General features: G+C 40.2%; 1 protein-coding gene across 50 annotated transcripts in view; it reads left to right on the forward strand.

Moving 5' to 3' along the window:
- The first annotated feature begins 3,174 nt into the window (after positions 1 to 3,174).
- LOC120945819 overlaps positions 3,175 to 17,062 on the forward strand; it is a 162,958-nt gene continuing 149,070 nt past the window's right edge. For all 50 annotated transcript variants that reach the window (XM_040360256.1, XM_040360257.1, XM_040360272.1 and 47 more), the window contains exon 1: positions 3,175 to 3,571. In XM_040360256.1, the coding sequence (XP_040216190.1) occupies positions 3,190 to 3,571 (382 nt within the window). In that variant the 5' untranslated portion in view covers positions 3,175 to 3,189. The remainder of the gene's footprint in view (positions 3,572 to 17,062) is intronic.

Consider the following 17,062-nt stretch of genomic DNA (forward strand, 5'->3'; position numbering starts at 1 on the left):
GTAAACAAGGCAGACCGCTGTTCTGTGAGAGAGGAAGATGCTAAGCAGGAACACAATTCTCTATCTTCCCCCAGTCAAAGCATCCCCCCCACAGTAAGAAAGCACTCCCTAGGAGCACATTTAATCCTTTAATTGCCCCTGATGTTAACCCTGTCCCTGCCAGTGTCATTAGTACAGTGACAGTGCATTTTTTTTAGCATTGATCACTGTACGCCGCAATGTCTTAGTCATGCTAAAAATTGCTGATCGCTGCCATTACTAGTAAAATTAAAATAAATAAATAAGAATTTAATAAATATATCCCATAGTTTGCAGACGATATAACCTTTGCGCAAATTAATCAATATACGCTTATTGGGAATTATTTTACCAAAAATATGTAGCAGAATACATATTGGCCTAAATTAATGAAGAAATTCGATTTAAAAAAAAAAAATTATTGGGTATGATTAACTACTTGCCGACCAGCCGCCACAGTTCTATGGCGGCAGGTCGGCTCCCCTGCGCGACAGCCTGTAGCTCTACGTCGGCTCTCTAAGCGGCCACTAGGGGCGCATGCGATTGCTCGTTACAGAGCGAAGACCGGGAGCTGTGTGTGTAAACACACAGCTCCCAGTCCTGTCAGGGAGAGAAATGCTGATCTTCTGTTCATACAATGTATGAACAGCGATCAGTCATTTCCCCTAGTGAGGCCAACCCCCCTACAGTTAGAACACACCCAGGGAACATACTTAACCCCTTCCCCAGACCCTAGTGTTAACCCCTTCCCTGCCAGTGGCATTTTTATAGTAATCCAATGCATTTTTATAGCACTGATCGCTATAAAAATGCCAATGGTCCCAAAAATTTGTCAAAAGTGTCCAAAGTGTCCGCCATAATGTTGCAGTACCGAAAAAAAAACGCTGATCGCCGCCATTACTAGTAAAAAAAATATATTAATAAAAATTCCATAAAACTACCCCCTATTTTGTAAACGCTATAACTTCTGCGCAAACCAATCAATAAACGTTTATTGCGATTTTTTTTACGAAAAATATGTAGAAGAATACGTATCGGCCTAAACTGAGGAAAAAAATGTTTTTTTATATATTTTTGGGGGATATTTATTATAGCAAAAAGTAAAAAATATTATTTTTTTTTTTCAAAATTGTCGCTCTATTTATGTTTATAGCGCAAAAACTAAAAACCGCAGAGGTGATCAAATGCCACCAAAAGAAAGCTCTATTTGTGGGAAAAAAAGGATGCCAATTTTGTTTGGGAGCCACGTCGCACGACCGCGCAATCATCAGTTAAAGCGACGCAGTGCCGAATCGCAAAAGTGCTCTGGTCTTTGACCAGCAATATGGTCCGGGGGTTAAGTGGTTATTTTTCATCCATCCGTTTACGGATGTAAAAGGCACATACATGTATCCCTATGAGATAGCGGGTGTCAGCGGGTGAACATCTGCTGACACCGATCTCATCGGTGTCCGCTATGCTCCGATTCTGCAGACAGAGGAAAATCCTATTTTTCCATCCGTATGCAGAGCGGATCGGGTGAACACGGACAGACAGTCCGTGTTCATCAGATCCGCCCATAGGGAGAGCGAATATCTGACAGGGCGGTACCTGCTCAGCGGGGATCAACGGAGCGATCCCTGCTGAGCAAGCGGGTGTTAATGGTACGGATCCTCACGGGATCCGTACGTGGGAAAGGGCCCTTTATAGCATAAAGTAAAAAAATATATTTTTTTTTTCAAAATTGTCTGTCTTTTTTTGTTTTTAGCGCAAAAAACAAAAACCGCCGAGGTGATCAAATACCACCATAAGAAAGCTCTTTTTTTTGTGGGAAAAACGCGACATCAATTTTATTTGGGTACAGGGTCGCATGACTGCACACTTGGCAGTTAAACTAATGTAGTGCCGTATCGCAAAAAATGGCCTGGTCATGAAAGGAAGTAAACCTTCCGGGGCTGAAGTGGTTAAAGAACTTACCAAAAACTATGTGTGTTTTTATTATTCTATACATTTTTGCCAATAAGTAAGGGTATTATGTATGCCTTGCTGGTATCTGGGGACCCCCTTACAGTTAAAGCAGGCTTCCAGATTCCAATAAGCCCCCAGTCTACAGACCCCCACAAATACTGGGCCTGGGTTGACCAGCGAGGCTCCATACTTGGATAAGGGTATGATATAGATTTTGCTTAGAGTTCCCACTTAACATCCACGCAAGACCTGAAGGGTCAGCGGGACACCCATTAGTTTGACAATTTCCCATTTTAAGACCTCCCTCATATCATTTCCTGTCCTGGCCAAATGTTCTTAGCCTATAGAGTTGGGCTATTTTCTCTTTGATCAAATGTTCTTTAACTCTTCTTGTTGAATGTTCCTAAGGCTATTGTAATAAACAGAAACTGACATGTCACATGTTACAAATATTATGCTTATTATTTGTGAATTTTGCATGAATGGTGACACATTATACCCATAAACGATGTTACTGTGCAATTCCAGGTTTCTAAATTAAAAAGGTACATTTTAATTTATATATTTATTAATTTTTTATTACATCTTCAACTCACTGATTACATCACACTAACGTACGGCAAGCTTTAGATAATTTAAAAAAAAAAATCAGGATTCCCTAAGAACTGAACATTTTTTTCAAGAGTTCCGAATCCAAGGAAAAAACATTGAAAAAGGCTCTATTAGAGATTTCAGGTTCACTTTGCAACTTATTTAGGATCACATTTTTGTAACTTGTATTTTTTTTTTTTTTAATTAGACATCTTACTGCTCAATGGTTACAAAGTATACAATATGTTTATTACTTTTATGTGTGTGTACTTGCTATGTGATATAAATTGGGTTTTTGTTTTATATTATAGTTGATGCTTCATGTTCTACGACTGGAGAAGTGCTCAAAGCACCATTAACCATGTATGTATACATGTACATCTGACCATATTTCAATATCATTATTATGAGAATAGTAAGATTTTCATTTACTTTTGCTTTTAAGAGTAACATGTCCAAGAGGATGCATTACTCAGAAAATGCTTGTTAAAGGAGATGTTGTGTACACAGAAGTAAGTGTGACTACTTACTACTCACTGATCATTTAGAAATTATATTTGAAAAAGAAAAACAAATGTATTTTCTGTATTTTAGGACTCATCTATATGCCTGGCTGCAATCCATGTAGGAGTAATGGATAATGATGGTGGACGTAGTTTAGTTCACAAGACAGATGGGCGTAAAACATATGACGGTTCCATTAACAATGGAGTGAAATCAAGTAAATGTGGTCCCTGGCCTAAATCATTTGAATTCTACATGCTTTCCTCAAGTTCAGAATCCTTTAGTTCAGAATCCTCTAGTTCAGAATCCTATAGTTCAGAATCCTATGAAGAATCCTATGAAGAATCCTATGAAGAATCCTACGAAGAATCCTACGAAGAATCATCTGAAGAATCATCCGAAGAATCTTCTGAAGAATCTTCTGAAGAATCATCTGAAGAATCATCTGAAGAATCATCTGAAGAATCTTCTGAAGAATCTCAATCTATTTCTGCTTCCAGCTCATCAGAAGGTAACCAATAATATATTTGGAACATTATTTATTCCCTTAATTAATTTGTATATAGAGAAGCTTTCTTTGTATTGGAAAGGCCAGTAAACTAAAATTACCTTTATTAAGAAATGTTTGGCTAATAATGAAAGGGTTAATTTAGGTTGACTGTTTTTTTGGCTGTTGAGTGATATAATTGTCATGCATTAGGCCTCATGCACACCGTGCATTTGACTTTCTCCTCTGAATTCTGTTTACTACTGGCATGAAAAAGCCACTTATTGAATGTTCCTTTAGGGGGCGTTTAGATATGTCAAGTTTTTTATGTGTTAAGTGTAAGTAAACCCTCCTATCGTGTTTAGCCAAGGAAGCTACCATCTTTGCCTCTTTTTAATCTACAACATCCATAATGCTGCACATGTGATCAGTTATGACACCAGCCATTGGATGGTTTAACAGTTTGGTTGAGAGCACAACCAATGGGAGTGTTTAATTTCCGGCACGTGCCAGAAATTAGACCGTTTTATGGATGGGTTTACTTCCACTTTAAAGGACTCCATTGACCATTAATTTATTCTGCCCACTAGAATTAATGAACGTTCAAGAGCTAAATGCCTTTACTGTTTAAAGTGGAGTTCCACCCATAAATATAACATTACCTCAGTAGTTTAAAAAAAAATTCATTAGTCCTTTAAGAAAACATTTTTTTTTTAAGATGCCTTCAAAGTGTTGTTGCTAGGCAGAATAGTTAATCTTCCCTCTTCCTGCACCTAGGTGCTTAAGCTTTCTAACCTACACCGCACAGACTCCTGGGAATGTAGTGGGTGTAACTTTCCAGGAGTCTGAAGTGTCAACTTCCTCTGACACTCCCGTTGCTATTGAAACCTGATCTGAAACCTATTACACTGCTTGTGCAGCACTGAGCATGTGCGAGATCTGCAAGGCTGAAATCCAGGAAGTCATACAGTCTGGCTTCATGATGCCCACACTTAAGATGGCCCCAGTCAATTTCTATGTTATAAAGTGTCTAAATGCTGTAACAACCTAACAAAACAGACCTTAGTTTACAGACTAACTTTACTAGAATACATTAAGCTTGTGTATCACAGGGGTATTTATATTTAAAAAGTGAAATTGTGGCCGGAACTCCACTTTAAGTACATCAAATATTTTCTCTGCTCAAAAGTTCCTTCCCTAAACATGCTGGTGATGGTGTTTTTTTCAGCCAGTAAACGCTTCTTTTTTAAATGCCTGTAGATGCCTATGTATGCATGGATACGTAGACTAGAAGTGCTTTTACAGGTTAAAAACAAAAGCCAACAGCGGCCTTAGGGTTTAACAAGCTGTATCCACATATTCTCATCCAAATAAGTAAAAGCTGAACTCCATTAAAACAATAAATACACAGATGAAATACATAGGGGTTGATTTACTAAAACTGGACAGTGCAAAATCTGGTGCAGCTCTGCATAGAAATCAATCAGCTCCAGGTATTTTTCTTGTCAAAGCTTAATTGAAGTTCACATTAGAAGCTGATTAGCTACCATGCACAGCTGCATCAGATTTTGCACGCTCCAGTTTTAGTAAATCAATCCCATAGTGTATAAGGCAGCTGTTTTAAATGTCAAAGGATTTGTATTTCTTTCAACCCAGTTCTGAGATTTACACATTGGAAAATACCACAATGTTCGCTCTCCTGCGCTGTGCGATAATTCCAATATAGTGTCAAACTCCTATCTTCACATGTTAATGTATGTGGATAATGTACTCCTCGCTGCTTTCCAATGACTGGGGATGTCCAAGTTATCTGTAAGCTTAGGAAAACACAGATGGCACATAGGCGCATTATCCTCAATACATGTTTTTATTGAAAAATATAAAATGGAGGTAAATATACTCACAAACCAATGCTTGCATCTTAGCTTTAACATAACATCATCTGCTTAAGTCCATATGCGTAAATTCACAATGCTTGTAGACACATCAGCTAACGCAATGTCTGACATGAGAGGAGGCTCTGAGTTGCGACAACACTCAACTGAGAGGCACGGATTTGAGCCAAAAGAGATCCTTACCTATAATAAAAGACATTCAGATGTGGCTCTGAAGAAGAGGGAAACCTTGAAACACTTTAGTCGATGTGTCTACAAGCATTGTGGATTTACGCATATGGACTTAAAGTGGATGTAAACCCTCCATACACGGAGTGAAGTGAACAGCCTCAGATGATACACAGGAATGAACCAAATATCCCTACATAGGTTTTACATTTAAATCTGCTGTCTTCACATTTATATACTGTTTAGAAAGTTCAGAATGTGTTAGGAGATGTTCTCTTCCTGTTTAACATAGAGTGTGATGTCTGGGCATACAGCCAAGATAGATAACATTGCTGATTGGAGGAAAGGCACACACCCCCTCTCATCATAGGCAGAGACTCTCAGAGGTGTTTTTTTAATAGTGCATGCTCCCTGCTATTCTATTTTAGCAACCTCCCCTGACTGGATCTTCAGGCTGCTTTTGTCTAAAGTGTCAGAGAATGTGTCAGGAGTTACAGTATCAGACTGATAAAAGAGGAACGGTGTTCTGTCGAGAAATGCCCTCCATCGAATAGTTAGGGTGAAATGAGTGCAGCGCTGAAATAATATAACTTGCTATTAATTATTCCAATTATTCAAATGAATAATAGCAAATTTTTCAATTTTGAAGTGAAAAAAAGATGAAAAAATAAAACTAAGGCAAGGTCTCAGAAGTGGGTTAGGAAAACTACCAAACCAAAGTTACAATAATATATGAAATATGTAAGTGATTGAATGAAAATAAAAAATGTATAAACTGCCCAAATATTTCAGTTATTCAAAATAAAATCAAAAATAGAAAATAAAGTTCCAATATGATAAAATCCATGAGGTGAAAATAAGGCCTATAAGCATCCAAACAGAAGTGTACAGTAGGTATCAAACTTGCAAAAGGAAACTCGTGACAAGAAATCCTCCATCCAAGATATTCACACCCAGTGAGTAAGTAGTCTCCTTACCAGCTTTCCTTACTGCCATAAGGTAGTCCCACCATGCACAGGGAAATAAAGTCTCCCCAAAACCCTAATGATGCCAGAAACCGCTAAAAACGAAGGGTAATCATGAACGATGCATCAATGTATTTCAGTCTCCACTGTAATTGCGCGGTCATGCAATGTTGTACCCAAACAAAATTTGCATCCTTTTTTCCCCACAAATAGAGCTTTTTGTTATAAGAAAAATCCAATAAACTCAATGATAGTCATACATTTAGGCCAAAATTTATTCAGCCACATGTCTTTGGTAAAAAGAAATGTCAATAAGCGTATATTGATTGGTTTGCGCAAAAGTTATAGCGTCTACAAACTAGGGTACATTTTCTGGAATTTACACAGCTTTTAGATTATGACTGCCTATCCCATTTCTTGAGGTGCAAAAACGCAGGGCAGTACAACCCCCCCCCCCCCATTGACCCAATTTGGAAAGTAGACATCCCAAGGAAATTGCTGAGAGGCATGTTGAGCCCATTGAATATTATTTTGGTCCGTGCAAACCGAACCAGGGGGTGTTCGGCTCATGCCTACTATAGAGCATAGGGGGGAAGCAGCAGCTCAGGATACAAGAGATAGTGAGGGGATGAGCCAAAGGTCGGGGCGACTAGCAAACAAGGATAAACAAAGGAGACGCCAAAGGTCAAGGTCACAAACAGACAGGGATAGTTGAGAACAAGCCAAGATCGTTAAAACAGAGACAGACGTAGCACACGGCAAGCAGGAACTCAAACACACAATGGCTTAACAAACACTGTTTATCAGCACGGCTGGCTTGCAGTGCACAGGTTAATATAGAGTTCCCTGATAGGGCCTGGGGTGGAGCCATGCTAAAGGAGAGATTATTTAAGCAACCAGGTGAGAGTGTCTGGCCTCTAAGGTGAGCACATGGAGGAGGTAAGCTGACAGACAAACATTACTACATTACCATGACAGTACCCCCCCCCCTCTTATGGGCCCCCTGGGCCCAGGCTTAAAGGGAAGGCTCAGATCAAACCTCCTCAACAGACGAGGTGCAAAGACCTTAGATGCAGCGATCCAAGACGCATCCTCGCGACCAAACCCTCTCCAATGGTACTGAAGAATGCCTCTGCAGAGCCGAGAATCCAGAACTTGAGTAACCTCGTACTTTAGATTATCCTCAGAGACCAGAACCGAGGTAGGGAGAGGGTGAGAGGATTTATTGAGGACCAAAGGCCTTTTAGGAATAAGCAAGGGCATGAGAGGATCAACAGGAATCTGAGGAGGATTCCCCAGACCCGTACAGATGAACTGGACATCTAGCACAGGACCAACAGACTGGGAAGAGGTCAGTGGAACCCTGAGGTTGGGTTGGTTAGAAGGTGACATGTCACAGGAGTCAAGCTGGATAGCTGAAAGACAAGCAGAATGCAGAGAACCCTTAAAATAAGGTTGAAAACCCCATCTGGCCGAATGAGGCAGTCTATCCAAAGTATGGATTGAGCCCCATAGGGGTTTGAATGGACATAATAGTATTAGGGTGAGGCGAGGTTGCAGAAGGTCCTGAATAAGAAAAGGAGGCTCACTGGGCATGGGCTGGACTGGCATAACTGGTGCAGAGGATGAGTGAATAGCATAGTCAGGTGTAGCGACTACCTGAACCGCATCGCAAGGCGTAGCGACTGCAGAACTTGCAGACAAGTTGGCCTGGCTGTGCGTCCAAGGGTGTTTAGCGACAGACAAAAGTAAATGGTTCTGCAAACTGAAGTGAATGGTCGGCTCAGGTTCACAGTTGGGCTCCTCATCCAGAGGGCCACATGACCTAGAGAGTGCATCAGCCCGACTGTTGCAGGACACATCCCGGAAATCACTATATGCAGTAGGAAGAGCAAAAGATACTGGGATGGTGGCAGCAGGAAGTTTCTCTTTTGGAGCAACCTTGGGTAGGCAGGATGAGGAACCCCAAGCCAGGATCTGTCCAGTAGTCCAGTTAACGTGTGGAGAATGGAGCTGTAACCAAGGAAGTCCCAGAACGATAGGAGTTGAGGCCTTAGGTAAAATAAGGAAGGATATCCAGTCCTGGTGGAGTGTCCCCACTGACATCTTAACAGGGAGTGTCTGGAAGCAGATAGGACCCAGGAGAACAGTGCCATCGATCGCCAAGACCACCAATGGCGTGGTGAGAGGTAAAAGAGTAAGTCTCATGGAAGATGCGATTTCCCAGTCCATGAAATTGCCAGCAGCTCCGGAATCCACATATGCCGAGACCGAATGAGAAGAAGCACCAACATGAAGGAACACAAAAAGAAGAAAATGAGAAGGTGAAGGTGATATTTCTGGGTCCAATAATCCACTTTCCATATGTATTGGACCTCAACATTTTTCCGGACAAAGAGAGCAAGTGTCACGAAAATTACCTTTGCACCCACAGTTAAGACACAGGCCTAGAGTTCTGCGCCTAGCACACTCCTTGGGGGATAGCCTGGTCCGACCCAGCTGCATGGGTTCCTCAGCTGGCAGGAGATGCCATCTAGTGGACTAAATGTATATGGCAAGTAACATGCCATAATACAATTTTGCTCCTCTTTTTTAAATATGTCCTTAATTAAATGTTTAGCCGTTATTTTTATATATTTTATTTTTTTATCAATTCAAATGATTGTAATAGATTTACTAGTGACTGTCGGAAGGGCAGAATATCTTGTATAATGTAATGGATATGTCCAGTTTACTGTTGCCTTTTTGTATTCAATATGTGATGCAATTGCCCAAGCCACCACTGGGACTGCGCCGTAATTGGTAGCTATATGTGTCAATCATACTGCTCACTTCCGACTTCCAGCCTCCCGGGACCGCGCTGTAATTGGCTGTCCCTCCTGTCAATCATCGCTGTCCACTTCCGGTTTTTCACTTCCGGTTTCTCACTCGGGATTGCGCTGTAATTGGCTGCAAATCTCGTCCATCCATGCAGTCACTTCCGTCTCTTTTTAGCCAAATAATCGTGACCTAGTGACCAGGCACACGCCCCCCTGAAGACGTATTACGAAACGATCGTCGGAGGCGCAGCCTGGTCACGCTTGTAGCTAATCCCTAACACCCTGCTCTGCGAGTCGGCGAGGCAAGAGGAGGACAAACGCTGCATGTCATTTGAGGCTTGTGCCTCCCATTTGTGAGCCTGCAGACCCAGTGCCGGGATGGGCACCTTCTAATGTAGGTGGCCATTTGGCCAATGCTTTGTTTTTAATTAGTTTTTATTAAACCGGTTGCACTATGGAGCTGTCTTTCTGTTTTATGTTCCACCTGTGATACCCCTTGAAGAGGACCTGTCTATGTCAATTACTGGGAGACGCATCATATGTTTGCAGGCATTAATCTGCACAAGCGAATTTGACTCTCTTTTTAATTAAAGGAGTCAAATCGCTTTGGTAAGCGCATTCTATTATCAGCACATTTGGGTGTCGTTCGCTTAAGTGGTGGAAGAGATATTCGAAGCACTTAATAAGAAGATTGCATGTTTTATTTGGAATACACAGAGGATTTACTATTTCAATATAGTGGCTTACCCTTACTTTGGGAACACACGGACATTATTGTTATCTATTCAATATTGGACTAATTTCCTGATGTATGGTTTTGGGAACACACCATTCATTGTTTGAGAATATTTTCATATCACGAGATTTTTCTCAATTTATACACTTATAGTGTTTTTTGGACTGACACTAGCGCATGCAATTTTTATTTTATTTCTATCACATTTTTGTGTAATTGCTTATCACTGAAGCAATCATTTGTTTTTTCATATTTATGTATATTTATTATACACCTCTGACACTCAAAAAATAGGTCATACAAAAAAAAAATAGGTCATACAAATTTTCCTATTTCACTAGCGCCCCCTATCATCCATCATTCTTAGGATTGGTATCATTAGTCTTATTCAGGGTAGCTGAATTCCTTATTATCGGATCTGAGAGGAAATACCGCTTGATGGTAAGTTTCCTCATATATTGCTGCCCAAAGACCAGAGCACTTTTTGTGATTCGGCACTGCGTCGCTTTAACTGACAATTGCGCGGTCGTGCGAAGTGGCTCCCAAACAAAATTGGCGTCCTTTTTTTCCCACAAATAGAGCTTTCTTTTGGTGGTATTTGATCACCTCTGCGGTTTTTAGTTTTTGCGCTATAAACAAAAATAGAGCGACAATTTTGAAAAAAAATAATATTTTTTACTTTTTGCTGTAATAAATATCCCCCAAAAATATATAAAAAAACATTTTTTTTCCTCAGTTTAGGCCGATACGTATTCTTCTACGTATTTTTCATAAAAATAATTGCAATAATCGTTTATTGATTGGTTTGCGCAAAAGTTATAGCGTTTACAAAATAGGGGGTATTTTTATGTCATTTTTATTAATATTTTTTTTTTACTAGTAATGGCGGCGATCAGCGATTTTTTTTCGGTACTGCGACACTTCGGACACTTTTGACACATTTTTGGGACCATTGGCATTTTTATAGCGATCAGTGCTATAAAAATGCATTGGATTACTATAAAAATGCCACTGGCAGTGAAGGGGTTAACACTAGGGGGCGACAAAAGGGGTTAAGTATGTCCCTGGGTGTGTTCTTACTGTGGGGGGGGTGGCCTCACTAGGGGAAACACTGATCCTCTGTTCATACATTGTACGAACAGAAGATCAGCATTCCCCCCCCTGACAGGACCGAGAGCTGTGTGTTTACACACACAGCTCCCATTCCCCGCTCTGTAACGAGCAATCGCGGGTGCCAGGCGGCGATCGCGCCCGCCGGGCACACGCACGGGAGTCGGGGGCGAGCGGGGGGCGCGCGCGCGCCCCTAGTGGCCGCTCTAAGAGCCGACGTTATACTACGGGCTCTCGCCCAGGAGTGCCGACCTGCCGCCGTAGAATGACGGCGGCTGGTTGGCTAGTAGTTAAAGACATTATTGGTTATGTAATCTTCTACATCCCTTAAGTATTTCTTTCTCTTTTTTATGCGCTGCTCTTCCTCCTCTTCTACCATAATTTCCCTGAGTTCTTTAGTATAAACTTGATATAAACCTTCCTTGTTAAAGGGTATAAGTTTTTCTTTAATCTCGTTTATTTCTTGCTGTAATTTAGAGACTTTTCCCTGTTTCCTAGATATCAAAAAACTCAGAAAAGCTAGGCCTACATCATTAAAATATAAAAACCATTCTTTGGGATCCTTGTCTCCCTTGTCCGGGTACACTTGCCACCGCAGACTTCTTGGGATCATCTTCTCCTTGAGATATATCTCCAAGAAGATGATATCCTGGGTGGGATGTAACTCCCATGTAACTCCCACCAGACCCAATGTCATCTATAGGAGAACTGCTACTTTGAAGGATAGATTGGCACCCAGTGCTATTGACATACCCCCCAAAATTAGTATGTTTGGTAACTTGAAAGGCTTCTTTCCATGTATGCGATGTAAAGTATGTAAGAATTCTGAAACCATGAGATCTTCTACTTTTAGTTCATATGTGACATCTAGGACCTACAAAATTAAGGAGTTTATTACTTGCGAAACTAAAGGAGTAATGTATCTTCTTATTTGCCCTTGTGGGCTACAATATATTGGTAGAACCAAAAGAGCACTGAATATTAGAATTGGGGAACACATAGGAAATATCTCCAAAGGTTTTACTGAACATAGCGTTTCAAAACATTTTCTTTTTCACCATAACACGGATCCCTCTTTACTGAAAGTATTGGCCATTGAGAAATATACTCCACACTGGAGGGGAGATGACTTGGTGAGACATATATCTCGACGTGAAACTCGATGGATATATGACCTCCAATGTTATCGACCCTTCGGTTGAAACGTGGAGTGGGACGTCAACTGTTATATAGATAACAGTTGATATGTCCAACCTTCGCCTTCTGAATTTTTTTAAAATATTAATTTTTTAAAAATATATTTTTTCAAATATTTTGTTTAAAAAAAAAAAATTATAATTTTTTAATAATATTTATTTTCGCTAAATTGTAATATTACTACCGACCGATAAAACATTTTTTGCTGTCCTTATCTAAGCAGAGACTAGCTAGATTATTAATCAATTAATAATTTTATGTTTTCTCATATACATATATTTTATTTAAAATGTATCTATTGAAACTATTCTGTCTTTGCTGTGTATATATATATATATCTGTATTGGTAAAGAACATGGGGCCAGATTCACAAAAGAGATACGACGGCGTATCTCCTGATACGCCGTCGTATCTCTGTGATCCGCCCGTCCTAACTATGCGGCTGATTCATAGAATCAGTTGCACATAGATAGCCCTAAGATCAGACAGGTGTAATTGACTTACACTGTCGAATCTTAAGGATGCAATTCTAGGCCGGCCGCTAGGTGGCGAGGCCATTGCGGTCGGCGTAGAATATGCAAATAACTAGTTACGGCGATTCCCGAACGTCCGCACATCATTTAAGTGTGATGTGATGGTGTGGGAAGCCAGACTCCGTTCCCAGTTGAAGCCAGTTATGGAGAAACATGTCGGGTGGAGCTATTCTTAAAACGCCATCACACTCATATACTCCAGCTCTTTGGTTCGTTCCTTGGCTGTATATTTTATTTACAATATATTTTTTTTGATGCTGTTTTTTTCTTTTCTATCCTGAGTTTTTATATATTTTTTATGATGAAGTGACTTGCTGTGAAAATTTTAAAAGTGGATTGGTGCCTGCTGTGAAGTTTTTAAAGTGTTTTTTTTTATAAATTCTTTGGATATACTACACTATGAGGATCTATTTTTTCTCCCTCCATTTCCACTGAGTCTACGTCAGGGGTCTTCAAACTGCGGCCCTCCAGTTGTTCAGGAACTACAATTCCTATCATGCCTAGCCATGTCTGTGAATGTCAGGGTTTTACAATGCCTCATGGGACATGTAGTTCCGCAACAGCTGTAGGGCCGTAGTTTGAGGATCCCTGGTCTACGTGTTCAGAATTTATTATCCCGCATCTTCCAAGCTGAAAACTGAAATCTGACTACCATTCTTCTTGTGTCATACGGCCTGGAAAGACAGCTGAAGCCTTTTCTCTTCCTTCTTGCAAGATAGAAGCACTCCTCCCCAAGATAGTTGATTATACACCTGGGGCCGGCAGGCTAATGCACAAGCTCATCTGACCTCCTTAATAAAACCGGGGTCCAACGGTTGGGTAAGAGTCAGTATTTATATTTCTTCAGCTGAATATAAAGATTCAAGTTTCTTCAAGATGTTGGGTTAAAGCAGTGTTTCTCAATTCCAGTCCTCAGGCCCCCCCAACAGGTCAGGTTTTCAGGATTTCCATTATTTTGCACAGGTGATTTGATCAGTTTCACTGCCTTAGTAATCACCACAGCCTTTTCATCTGAGGGAAATCCTGAAAACCTGACCTGTTGGGGGGGGCCTGAGGACTGGAATTGAGAAACACTGGGTTAAAGTCTGCAGCGATTAATGAACTATTGCTTGGAAGTATCTGGTGGTCAGGATTTTCTTTGATATATTTTTTTGAGGACTTTGATCACTCAATTACCTCTTTCTTTATTCATTTTGGGTTTATTTCTAACTTTTTTGTTCACCTGGTACAGGGTGTATCAACACATAAATTTTTTCATCACTTTATGGTTTTGATATAACATTATTTTGCTCCCTTGTGATTGCACATTTAACTGTTTGGAGTTGCGGGCTTATTTCTTTTTTGTATGTATGTCTTTGAAGTTTAAGTATTTGAGCTTTGAATAGGCAGCAGCACTCCCCTATTTAAATTCATTTTTCATTCATTTTTTTCATTCCTTCCTCTATTTAGAGGTCATATATCAATTTTTCCTCACTTCTAAGTGGGTTTAGCGCAGAGTTTTCCCCCTTTTTTTTATACACGCTTGATACCCTTGCACCTAATGGATTGAATGAGGAACTAGAAATCAGTACCATAATATAGCTACATTATTGATAACACCTTCCAGCCAGCTCACAGTTCAGTTTTCTCCCAAAAAACAATATCCGCACAATAATTGTACACTTCTTTTTGTTGCATTCATACATATCCCCTAGGGCAGTACCCGGGTCCCCATACATTTTTTTATGGCAATAAATAAGCCTTTAAAATTAGCACTTTTGATTTTTCATGTCCCAAAGGCTTTAACCACTTAAGGACCGACTAACGCCGATATACGTGGGTCGAGCGTGCCGCCGGTGTCCCACGATCAATGTAAACACACCTTTCCCTGTTTTTCTCTGTGCCAGTGTCACTGATCGTCTGTTCCCTGTTATAGGGAACGACGATGAGTGATGTCACACCTACAGCCACACCCCCCTATAGTAAGAATCACTACCTTAGGGCACACTTAACCCCTTAGCACCCCCTAGTGGTTACCCCTTCACTGCCATTGTCATTTTCACAGTAATCAGTGCATTTTTATAGCACTTTTGCTGTGAAAATGACAATGGTCCCAAAAATGTGTCAAAAGTGTCCGCAATAATGTCGCAGTCATGAAAAAAATCGCTGATCGCCGCCATTACTAGTAAAAAAAATTATTAATAAAAATGGCATAAAACTATCTCCTCTTTTGTAAACGCTATAGCTTTTGCGCAAATCAATCAATAACACTTATTGCCTTTTTTTTTACCAAAAATAAGTAGAAGAATACGTATTGGCCTAAACTGAGGGAAAAAAAAAGTTTTTTTTATATATTTTTGGGGGATATTTATTATAGCAAAAAGTAAAAAATACTGATTTTTTTTTCAAAATTGTCGCTACATTTTTGTTTATAGCGCAAAAAATAAAAACTGCAGAGGTGATCAAATACCACCAAAAGAAAGCTCTATTTGTGGGGAAAAAAAAGAACACCAATTTTGTTTGGGAGCCACGTTGCACGACCACGCAATTGTCAGTTAAAGTGATGCAGTGCGGAATCGCAAAACGGGGCAAGGTCCTTAACCTGCATAATGGTCCGGGTCTTAAGTGGTTAATAAGGCTCTCATGTTCGCTAGAACTTTTTGCCTGTTTGCAAAGTTCTGGTGCTAACGGAATAGGGGGGCCCAATTTGAACATTTTCACTTAGGGGTGTACTCACTTTTGTTGCCAGAAGTTTAGACATTAATGGCTGGGTGTTATTTTGAGGGACAGCAAATGTACACTATTATTCAAGCTGTACACTCACTACATTGTAGAAAAGTGTAATTTCTTCAGGGTTGTCACATGAAAAGAAATATAATAAAATATTTACAAAAATTGTCAGGGGTGTACTCACTTTCGTGACCATTGGAGTCAGTAGTGGAGAAGGATCTGAGTGTTCTGGTAGATCACAGGCTTAATAATAGTATGCAATGCCACGCTACAGGTTCCAAAGTGAGCAAAATCCTTTCTTGTATTAAGAGAGGTATAGACTTCAGAGAAAAATGCATAATTTTGCAACTGTACAAATCATTAGTAAGACCTCATCTGGAATATGCAGTTCCATTTTGGGCACCAGTTCACAAAAAAGATACTAGGGAGCTGGAGAAAGTGCAGAGAAGGGCAACCAAACTGTTAAGAGGCATGGAGGATCTCAGCTATTCGGAAAGATTAGCTGAAATGATTGTATCTCTTGGATTGGATTGGATTGGAATAAATACTTATAGAGCGCCGAATGCGACTTGAGAAGAGGAGATTAAGGGGGATATGATCAACATGTATAAATACAAAGTGCTCCATATAGTGAACTTGGTGTTGAGAGTTATTCACTTTAAGGTCATCACAGGGGGGTAGGGGCTCTTTGCATCTGGAGGAAAACAGATTTAATCTCCAAATACAGAAAGGCTTCTTCATAGTAAGAGCTGTGAAAAGGTGGAATAAACTCCCTCAAGAGCTGCTTCTGGCTAGCTCAGTACATTGTTTTAAAAAAGCCATGGATTATTTCTTAAAGGGGTTGTAAAGGAAAAAACGTTTTTCTCTAAATAGCTTCCTTTACCTCAGTGCAGTCCACTTTCACTTACCTCAACCTTCAGTTTTGGTTTTAAATGTCCTTATTTCTTCTGAGAAATGCTCACTTCCTGTTCTTCTGCCTGTAACTCACCACTGTAATGCAAGGCTTTCTTCCTGGTGTGCAGAAAGCCTCTTGAGGGAGGAGGGGGCGAGCAGACAAGTCAGGACACTCTCTACTTTGCAGATAGAGAAAGGACATGTGTGTTAGGGGGCGTTCTGACACTCCTGCTCGCCCCCTCCCCCCTCAAGAGGCTTTATCCACACCAGGAAGAAAGCCTTGCATTACAGTGATGAGTTACAGACAGAAGAACAGGAAGTGAGCATTTCTCAGAAGAAATAAGGACAAAGCAAAATTGACGGATGAGGTAAGTGCACTAAGGTAAAGAAAGCTATTTAGGGGAAAAAAATCCTTTACAACCACCTTAAATAGACATAATATAACTGGATATGCATTTTTACAGGTTAATTTGATTTAGAGAATATCCA

This window comes from Rana temporaria, chromosome 7 (genome assembly GCF_905171775.1).
Source record: "Rana temporaria chromosome 7, aRanTem1.1, whole genome shotgun sequence".
NCBI lineage: Eukaryota > Metazoa > Chordata > Amphibia > Anura > Ranidae > Rana > Rana temporaria.